General features: G+C 43.7%; 1 protein-coding gene across 3 annotated transcripts in view; it reads right to left on the bottom strand.

The window, feature by feature from the left end:
- Positions 1 to 565: 565 nt before the first annotated feature.
- Positions 566 to 10,486, bottom strand: part of LOC116831151 (UDP-N-acetylhexosamine pyrophosphorylase) — a 90,733-nt gene continuing 80,812 nt past the window's right edge. For 2 of the 3 annotated variants that reach the window (XM_075067987.1, XM_032790952.2), the window contains 2 exons: positions 5,339 to 5,405; positions 566 to 3,622 (listed from right to left, as the gene is read on the bottom strand). In XM_075067987.1, the coding sequence (XP_074924088.1) occupies positions 3,530 to 3,622; positions 5,339 to 5,405 (160 nt within the window). In that variant the 3' untranslated portion in view covers positions 566 to 3,529. Of the gene's footprint in view, positions 3,623 to 5,338; positions 5,406 to 9,751; positions 9,800 to 10,486 lie in introns of all 3 variants that reach the window. The other variant, XM_032790951.2, reaches the window with a different exon arrangement.

The raw sequence follows: 10,486 nt of genomic DNA, 5'->3' as shown, positions 1-10,486 counted from the left end.
TAAACACTTTGGTTATAAAATAATTTAACTATATTTTAATATTTAATAAAGGTGCAACCAAGTTTATAACAAAAAAGTTATGATCTTATTAAAAGTTGTTTTTTGCATTGAGGCCTTTCCCACCCCGTTTTAAAACATTTTATTTGTTTGCAGTTGAATTATTCTTTGAGACAGAAATATATGTACATATACTTATCAACTGACCCCATTTTGAACTTTGCAGAAAAAATGAAGTGGTATTATGAAGTGCAACCATAATATCAATATAGTGTGGTACCACTAATGTTAAAAACATATATTTTTATAATGATGCGTGCAAAATTGATTTTGTTGCAACAAAACTGAAAAATATAGTAAAATAAAATAAGAGCAAGAATAGTCACATGGTCCACAAACATAACACAAGACAACATATGACACATAAGATTACTTACAATTAAAGACAAATGGTGCCAAAATTGTTATTTTAAATACACAAGGTGAAGCATTAAGAGTTAAAAAAGTTACTATGGCACAGTATGCTACAAAACAAGAAGTTGAAAGAATTAAACAATTAGGCCAGTTATTTTTTTTATTAAAAAGCTTTTAATAAGAATTGATTAAAATCCCTATTTTATTTGCCACTCAGTTGTATCAATTTAGTTAACTTAAGGCAACTTACATTACTTTACAATACTTTTACCTTAAGAATACTACTATACAGAATAAAAAAATCCATGTATATATTAATTAGTTAGTGTCTAGTTAAAAGAAAAAGAGCTGATTTAGGATCAAAAGCAGAGTTAGCATTCTGTTGCTTGGCAACCATATCTTCTTTAACTATTGATTTCCAGAATGGTTAAAATTATTCATTTTACTGATTTTATTTAAAGTAAAGCTTTTACCTTTGGCATGTTGGTAATCTGTTTCTTTTAGTTTCTCTGTCTCTTTCTGCAACAGGGGTTTCTGTAATAACTATCACTTTTTAAATTGCAGGAAGGGAAGAAGTCACAGAATTGATATAGGAAAGGAAGTAAGCACAAGCCAAGGGAAATTAATTAATTCTGTGAGAAGTGACAAAGAGTCCCGTGGCATCTTATAGACTAACAGACGTATTGGAGCATAAGCTTTTGTGGGTGAATACCCACTTTGTCAGACGCACGTCACATGCTCCAATACGTCTGTTAGTCTATAAGGTGCCACAGGACTCTGTCGCTTTTTTACAGACCCAGACTAACACAGCTACCCTTCTGATACTTAATTCTGTGAGGGTATTCCAAAGCACAGACAGCAGCAAGTTCAGCAAACTGAGCCAAATGAAGAATATAAAAGAGAAGGGGAGGATTTGACAGAGAAAGGACAAAGAAAATGCTAGAACTGAAAGTAAAAATATTAAGAGAGAGGTGGTTATATCATCGGCTGGGAGAGGAGTGGTTCTGTGCATGTGGAGGCGGGGGGAAGGAAGGGAGGAAGGGGGGCTGGGTGCCAGGACCTTTGGTTTTTATCCTGGCTCCGGGAGGAGTGTGGGGATTGCTACCTGTCCCTGCAAAACCTGTATTTGTTCCCCAAGTGCCTGCTGCTTTTGTCTGCCCTCAAAATTGTTTACAGTAGTGCCCTTTCTTGGTTCGGTTAATAGACCGTGTGTCACTGTATAAACACCCATTTCTTTCTGCTCTTTGTCTTCTCCCTTTTTTGCCTTTTCCCTCCATCTCCAATTTAAACAGATTACATACATGACTCCATGAATCACTTTTTGGATTGCCTTTAATGTGACCAAATCACTGCCATGGTCTGTTATGTACTGTATGATAACATGCTTTAAAACGTCCTGCTTCTCCCTTTCATTTGCTATAGCTTATATTTTTATATTTCTATACGGTGTTTTAGCACAACATAGTGTTTTGTTGCAAATAGTGGCCACTTTAGACTTTGCTTTATTGGGTATTTTGTGCAAAAAATATTTTACTTATAATTAATCTTTAAATATTCTTAAAATATGGCTTTTTGTGCTGAAAGCAGTTTTTTCTTTCCATAATCTTTGTTAACCAGTTATTTGCCAAAGTAACACTTAATATAATTTTTCTCCTGACTTGGCAAGGACTCCCAAAGTCCATCCTCTTGGAAACTGATATTCTAAATCCAACTGCCTAGCTCATGACCTCAGGACAAATGGGTTTGACTAATGCTTGGCTAACGTCCCCTGGCCTGGTTTGCCAAATTATTGATTGATTAATGGTATAACCAATTGATTTGACTACACTTATGGTTCATTGTTAAGGGCTTGTCTGCACTTAAAATGCTACAGCTGCACCACTGTAATGCTTCAGTCCAGACACTATCTATGTCAATGGGCGGGGTTCACTCATCAGCAAAGGTAATCCACCACCCAGAGAGGCAGTAGCTAAGGCGATGGATCAACTTAGATCGACTTAACAACGCTATACAAGGAAGTGGATTTTCCACCACCTGCCCCCGACTGACATAGTTAAACCAACCTAATCCTCCTGAGTAAACCAGGCCTAAGAATGTTCAAGAGACCAACTAAACAAGCCTAGCCAAATTTATTGCCTAAAGACAAAACAGCACAATACGAAGAGGAAACATACATACCCTCCCTTCTGGGAAGCAATTCTTATCTCACAGCGTGTTCACCTTTCACAGGTGTGCTTCAAAGATATTCCCTCAAACCCACTTCTATTTATAGTGCCTCAAACCCACTTCTATTTATAGTGTGATTGTTACAAGCTAAATGACCCATGTACACCCAGTTAAAGTTTAAATTTAACCCACTAGTTTGTGCCAGGTTTGTCCTTGGTTCCTCCCCATACTTTCCCATAGCTTGTTCAGAATATTACATTCCAAGTGTTGATGAGCCAGGAAAGTACTCCCTAACTGCACTTGGTACAAAGTATTTATGCAGCTTTGCTTTGATAGGTTTCCTATTTTCTAATGTCAAAGCTTACTTCAACTTTGCAGTGTTATGAGATACTTGACATAGGTGAACAGAACTGTGGGAAGAGCATAATACAATCAATTAACATAACTTCCCAACACCCATATACTTGATGTATGTTATATTAATACATAATACCTAGTAATGTGGTGTATGAGAAGCCAAAACAGATGTACTAGCTAACAAAATGATGACTCTAAAAAGGCAGAAAGTGGACAGTGACATTGAGCATATTTTTGTTTTTAAAGATAGTCATGTCTATTTGAGGAAAAAATAAAATTTAATATGATCCCCTTCTCGTACCATAAAAACCCTTCAGCATATACAATTGTTTATTATTTTATACACATTTTAAATAAATGCCTATGCCTAAAGCGTGGAGAGCAACACCACATCTGTACTTAGCTTCAGGGGACTGACTGAAATGTTTGTTTTTTAAATTAAAATATAGAGACCATCATGTGCCACGAGCCAATGAATTCAGAGGGCAAGACCACCCCCTACAATGTAGAGTTACAATCTTCATCTGTTTGGATTCACAGTCTGACAGTTAAAGTCACAAGCTATGCTGGGTCTGCTGGCTTCCTGCAAAAGAGTCTATATACTGTTCTTCACCCGCTCATAGATCCCATTTTCATCAATGATCAATGGCGCATGAAATTCTTTGTTTTCCACATACTTTTCCAGACCCTAAAAGGAGAAAAATAACTGCCGTTAGGAACCAGGTGACAACAGCCCAGTGGATTTAGCAGCATTAAGAATGACTCGACCTGCTAATGGACAAGAACTAGATATTTAACCAAGTGGGATGAGCAAATTAAAGTGGCGTTCCAGAGCAGAAAGCTTTGGTTAAATAGTTAATGCTCTGGGCCCAGCCGCATGACAACCTTTAACTGCAATATTGCAATCATCATCTTAACCAGTTATAAGATACAAGGTTCTGTTTTGTCTGAAGGAGTGACTCTCAGCCTTTCCAGATTACTGCCTCCCTTCAGGACTTTGATTTGTCTTACATACCCCAAGTTTCACCTCACTTAAAAATTACTTGCTTACAAAAATCAGACAAAAACACAGACATGTCACAGCACACTACTACTGACAAATTGCTGACTTTCTCATTTTTACCATATACTTATGAAATAAATCAATTGGGATATAAACATTGTACCTACACTGAAATGTATAGTATACAGAGCAGCAGAAACAAGTCACTGTCTGTGTGATCTTTTAATCTGTACTGATTTCGCTAGCACTTTTTCTGTAACCTGTTGTAAAACTAGACAAATATCTTCTAGATGAGTTGATGTACCTTCTGGAAGACTGCTGCATACCTCCATGGGTACATGTACCCCTGGTTGAGAACCACTGGTCTAAACAGGAGGGCTTCTGCCATCACAGCTCTGGGGGTATGTCCCATCTACCATGCTGCCCAAGAGTGGTTTTTCAGTGAGTTCTGGAGGGATTTGGGCAGCTCTGACAAAACGCTCCGAAGACACGTATGCAGAGCAGCATCTGCAGCAAGGTATTCTGGGATGTCCTCCTGCACAAGGAATGGCTAAGCCAGAACATTTGCTCTGTTCCCAGTTGACCACATGGTACCAGTTAAAGAAAGACAACGTGTCAACTTGGGCCACCTTGTTGCCACGGTTCCTAGCCAAGTTTGGCCAATGCTGCTTAAAGCAAGCCATGGCAGTAACTGGTTACCAGCTTGCTTAAAAGGCAGTGTGGACATGACATAAGAGTTAAGTTGTACTGAACTGATGAGCGTGTAATGCCACCAGTCAAAGGGGCTGCACTGCATCCTGTGCACTGAATTGGTTCTTTCCAATAAATGCCAGCTTCAGATTCGCTGAGCTGGTCTTAATGAAACTCAAAGCAAGGGCTTTAAGCTGCATAGAGAATCCAGCAATACTCCCTTCAGCTACTAATGTGCGGCCTACATAAGAGCCAGCACCATCATGTATTGTAAGATGTTGCGTAATTTTGATGCATCCAGTTGTAGTGGAACACACCAGTGACTGTAAGACTGTTCCGGCAGCTGCAAGCTCACTGCCATAGTCACTAAGTAATAGCTGAAAGGGTGATATTTCCAGAAGGCCAAAGCACAGCTGCCTGCTCAGCAGATACACAATGCAGACTCCACTAGGTATGGGCAAAGTCAGGCCCTGACTAGACAAACCACCTCAAGAGCATCAACGATGCACCTTGTCTAACTCAGTAAAGCCTAGGTAATCTCACAACAGGACAAATTCTGGGCATCTCTAACAAGCCAACTCTACCCCTCCCTCCCTCCAAGACAGATCATAACCTGCACAACCCACTCAGTCACCTGAAAACCTCATTAAGCTAGTCTACAAATGCATTTTCAGCTAGAAGGAAGGGGAGGGGGGGAGGAATAAAACTTACTTCTCCACCGTAGGAGATGAGAGGAGAAATTTCACACTGAATGGGCAAGTCGTTAGCATCCTTCAAACTAAGGCAGAAAGAGAAAAGCTGTGTTAAGAAACAGATGCTTCTAGTTGTGATGACTATCAGTAAGAGCCCTGGAGAATTCAGCCCTTAAACACCAGCAGCCTTCCAGGTGCAAGCAGCTGCACTTTGTATACGCAGACTGTGTGTACACACTAGCCCCTGATGCCAATGCAAGGGGCGAGCACAGTATACTAAGGAATGAACATGGCCGGTACTCATGCACTGCCTTCCAATGTAATGCCTGGCTCATTCACAGATTCATCAAGCCTCAGCTGTGCATGCAGGATTGATGCTTGCTAAGCCTGAGACAGAGGCAGTGACTGATTGGGGAAGACTCGGTGAAGTGAGATAGTGCAACCCTGTTCTCTTGTTCCCATGATCAGCCCCACCCCCATGTCATATCAGACTGCTTGTCTGCAAGGGTGCATGAGCTGTAGCCATTTCAGGATTCCTCAGACTGTCTCTGGGGCATGCAGGGACTCCAGTCTAACATCAGGGTTTTCCTTAACTCTTAATTCAGAAATTGGAGGTGTGTTTTGTACTGTAAATGGTGCATGTGCTGTTTGCTTCTTCTGACTCCCAACAATTGTTGGCAAAACTTTTTAGATGCAGCTCACCATTTTTAAAATGAAATTTCTACCAGGAAGCCACATGAGATGGAGAACTTCCTAAGCAGATATTCTGAAAGGCTTTAAAAAGTACTGATCTCCTGTCCACTGCTGTTCCATGTTCAGGCACCCTTGAGTGGCTCTCAGATCCAGTTTGCTCAATTCGTAAGTTTCTGTAAGTATCACCTCTGTACTTGAAGGCCAGATATTACTCAGCATGAGTCAGGTGGTAGAAATGCAGTCCTCAAGCAGGCCCACAAGGGGCTTGTCTACAGTTAAAATGCTACAGCGGCACAGCTGCACCACTGTAGTGCTTCAGTGTACACCTTACACCAATGGAAGCTGTTCTCCCATTGGCGTAGGTAATCCACCTCCCTGAGAAGTGGCAGCTAGGTCGACTTCCATCCACCTAGTGCTGTTTACACAGGGACTTCAGTCAGCTTAACACTGCTGCTCAGCCGTGTGGATTTTTCACAGCCCTGAGCAATGTAGTTATGCCAACCTAATTTTCTAGTGTAGACCAGATCTAAATCAGTGAGGCTACTTCCAGAGCAAAGAGCTGCTCAACATGAGTTCGATGGCTGTGTTCTTTCTGTTGTGTTGAACAATGCTAATTCTGGCAGTGGCAGTCGTTACCTGATGCAGTGCAAGGGGGGACAGAATCCTACTCTCTCTGGAAGACAGCATAATCTGGGACTCAGGACACCTGGGTTCTATCCCAAGCTGTGCCATTAGCCTGGTGGGTGACCTGGAGCAGTTCCATCACATGTTTGTGCCCGTCTCCTGCTCCACTTTGTTGTCTGGTTAGACTAAGACCTGCGGCAGGGTCTAGGCTGGCTCACTAAGTTTGTACAGCACCTAGCACAACGGATCCTCGATCTCAGCTGTGGTCTTCCAACTGTTTCTGTAATACAAATACCAACCTGTACTGGTTCTACAGGGTGGACGATATCAAAAAGGGTTTTATATGAGAATTAAGTGCATTCTGGGTGATAGCAGTAGCCAGACTAAGCTCTCTGGGAAGGAACTGATTTTTGGTATTTGTACCGTACCTAGATCACATGGATGTACCTTCTGGGTTCTACTACAGTACAAACAGAAAGAGACCTCTCTTTAACCATACTTCATTTCAAAGCACAGCCAAGAGAGTCTCAGGAAATCGGTTTCTGTGACACTAGAACTCATGGCATCTCAGGACAGAAGTAGAGGAGGAAACATGCTGGAGAGGTTGCGGGAAGGAGAAAAAGGATGTGGTCTCTTCGTGGGAAGGGCTGGGACATAAGCATGTCAGACTCAGTAAAATTCCACTCTTTATGTGACCAGGCACCTGTAGGGCTATGCTGATTATTAAATGATACCTCAGGAAGCTCTAGCATATCTAGCAGCATTCATTGTCATGGCACCCTCTCCCATGCCTTACCTGATAGGCGGAAATGGAAAAGTTTGAATTCAAGCTGCTGGACAAGTTGACCACAACGTACTAGAGCACTCTGAGTGTGTTGCTCTGATGAAAGGTGAAGGGGTTGGATGTTTTCCCTTCATTTACTGATTTTATCTTGGCCAGCTTCACAGTGACTGATGTCCTTATCACCTGACATAGATCAAGCAGTTAAAGGGGGGAGAGATGTGTCTTTCTCGCTTTCTCTCAACCCAGCTCTTTGCTCCCAATCAAACACTCCATCTTCACCAGACAGAATTCAGCACCAAAAAAATTAAAAATTCTGCACACAGTATTTTAAAATTCTGCACATTTTGTGTCAAAATAACACAATAAAAATCACACCATTTTCAATGATTTGCTGACAAGTATTAAATTACCAAAATAACTGAAATGGTGTGATATTTTGACAAATAAAATATGCAGAATTTTGCAGAATTTTAAAATTTTTAATGTTTTGGCATAGAATTCCCTCAAGAGTACTAGGGTTTTGTGTGGCACCATCTGGGTGCAGGCAGCTCGGTGGAGGGGATCTGGATGCACAGGGGCTCATTGGGGGGTTCTGGGTGCAGGGGGAATAGAACTCTGCAGTGGAGTCCCGTGAAGGTGGTTATGGCTTGGGGAGGAGTGGGGCGAGGCTCAGTGCGGAGAGGGTCCAGGTATTCAATTCAGGGTGTGTGAGACTGGGGAGGTGGGGGTTTGGGAGTGGGGGACTTAGGGGGGAGGCTCTGGGTGCAGGGGGGGCTCCCGATGCATGGGAGTTGGGAAGACAGGGGGAGCAGCTCCCCATACAGTGACGCCTCCCACAGTGGTCATGGAAGTCGGGGAGGGGGTCACTATACAGGGAGCTGCTTCCCCTGTCTGCCCATTCCCTATGCAGCTGGAGACCCTCCCAACCAAACCCTGCCTTGCCCAGACCCGGAACCCCCACCCCACCAAGACTCACTCCCTGAACCCAGATTCCTCTGCCAAGCCCCACCCCCAGCAGTGCAGAGCTTCCTGCAGCCAGGGGAGGTTTCTGGGGATTGATCTGACACAGCCCTGGCTGCTCCGTGCAGGGGAGGGAGAGGAGGAGGAGGAACTCTGTCTCTTATTGTCCTCCTCCTCCCCCTCTGCCTAACTGGTACTAATGTCCCTGGGCAGCCGGGACATCCCCAGACCCCTTCCTTCCCTTGGGCCAAGACTTACCTCTCCCCTGGCTGCCTGGGGTAGCCAAATAGACGTAACTGCGCTGCCAGGGATCAGTGAGTGAGCACTGGTGCAGCTTCTCTCTGCTTCCTCACAGAAACCATGTTTCTGTGGAAAAGCAAAGAGAATCTGTGTGTGTGTGTAGGGGGGAACATGTTTCTGCAGGGGTGCAGGGGCACAGATTTCCCCCAGGAATAGCATTTAAATGAATAACAGAAGCAAGTAGCAAGTCTGAATGACCACTGTCTCCCAAAGAGTCCAAGGCAGACCTTCTCCCAAATAAGGTTCACGTAGCAAATAGCCCCGATTCCTAATTTTCTAAGGAAACTGTTTTCCAGTTAGTTTCCCTAGCGTGAGGCCTGAGATGATGAACACTGAAGATGATAGTCTCCATTTATAGCTTGAAATACACAGACTCTCTGGAAGTACAAGTTCAAATGCCAGCAAGCTCAGCTGGGCCCGCAGATGGTAGCTGAAGTTCCAGCCCGTCTCTGGTGCAGGAAGAACAGTTTGACAGAAGGCCACAACCAACCCCTGCCTACTTTCCAAGGACCTGAAGAGCTCCCACGCCATTTTTACATGGTTCGCTCTCTCGCCTTTTCCCAGTGTGTTTTGGATTCAGATCCATTTACTAGAGAGAAAGAAAGCACAGCCACAGAAGGGAGCTGAAGTCTTTCCTGGCTCCTGCATCAGCAAAACTGTAAACCCAAATTCCAACTGCCAGGCTAAGTTGTGCCTCAAGTTACACCACTCCGTCTCACTGCTGAGAGGAGCAGTAGGAATTAACACACACAGGCCTGGACATGAGACAGGTCCCAGCAAGAACACATGGAATATTATAAATCATTGATTTTGGATCTAGCTACTATGAGAAGCAACAGATACAGGATTCTTTAGCAGGCCATGCTCTCCATTTCCCAGCATGCACCCTCGCTACCTTTCTGTTAGTAGCTCCCAATCAGAAGCCAGTCACCATGAAAGCGGTGCACACCAACCAGGGCGAACCGCCACTCACCAGGCACCTGGCCTTGCAGTGAAATGCAGAGCCTGTTAGTACTTAAGCATAGCCCCATCACCATGCATGATGCACACAGCCTGGCATTGGATATTTACTTGCAATTGACATCAGCTGTGATGGCATCTGGCTTTCCACTTGTGAAGCTGTTATGTGGGAATAAATAAGTGTTAAAGAGAACAGAAACAAACTGAAATGGAACTAAACCAAGTTAGGAGGTAAAGCTGTTCGTCAGCCCCTTCCTGGAACCCCCTAGTAGTAGTGGCTGCGGTGAAGAGCTGGTGAGGGGGATAGCCAGCAGCAGAGAGCACAATTGCCGGCGAGGATACATTATAACTCTAGCTGCTCCTTAGGATGGGCTGTGTAGTGGTGAACTCTAGTAACCTCTTCACTGTATTGAACAAACTCAGCCCAACTGCCTGAGTGGGTCAGGAGCCGGGGAAGGCAGCTCTCCTTAATGCAGAGGTCAGCCTACAAGAGACTAGCAATACACCACTGATCTCTGCAGGATGCACTTCTGCCAGTAGCAGTGGCCATGGACCACATGGCAGAGCTCCATAAGCCACATTTCACTTGTAGGTGGCACTTGGACCACCACAGAGTAGTAACCAACTAGCCATCAGCTCCACGTAATGAGTCTGCACAGGCCATGAGAGGATCTGTTTGCTGGTTACTGAATGGTTGCACAGCAGCTGGGAACTATTTGCTAATATCTTCCATGCTCTGAATCCATAGGATGAAAAGAATTCTCTTCAGTGTACAGACAGACCAGTTGCTGCCCCCTACTCAAGACAGGTGCTCAGCTGAGTAACAGAACAGTACATCAACTGGAT

This window comes from Chelonoidis abingdonii, chromosome 7 (assembly GCF_003597395.2).
Source record: "Chelonoidis abingdonii isolate Lonesome George chromosome 7, CheloAbing_2.0, whole genome shotgun sequence".
Taxonomy (NCBI): domain Eukaryota; kingdom Metazoa; phylum Chordata; order Testudines; family Testudinidae; genus Chelonoidis; species Chelonoidis abingdonii.
Note: the sequence above shows the minus strand (reverse complement) of the source record. Positions and strands in the feature narration are given on the sequence as shown.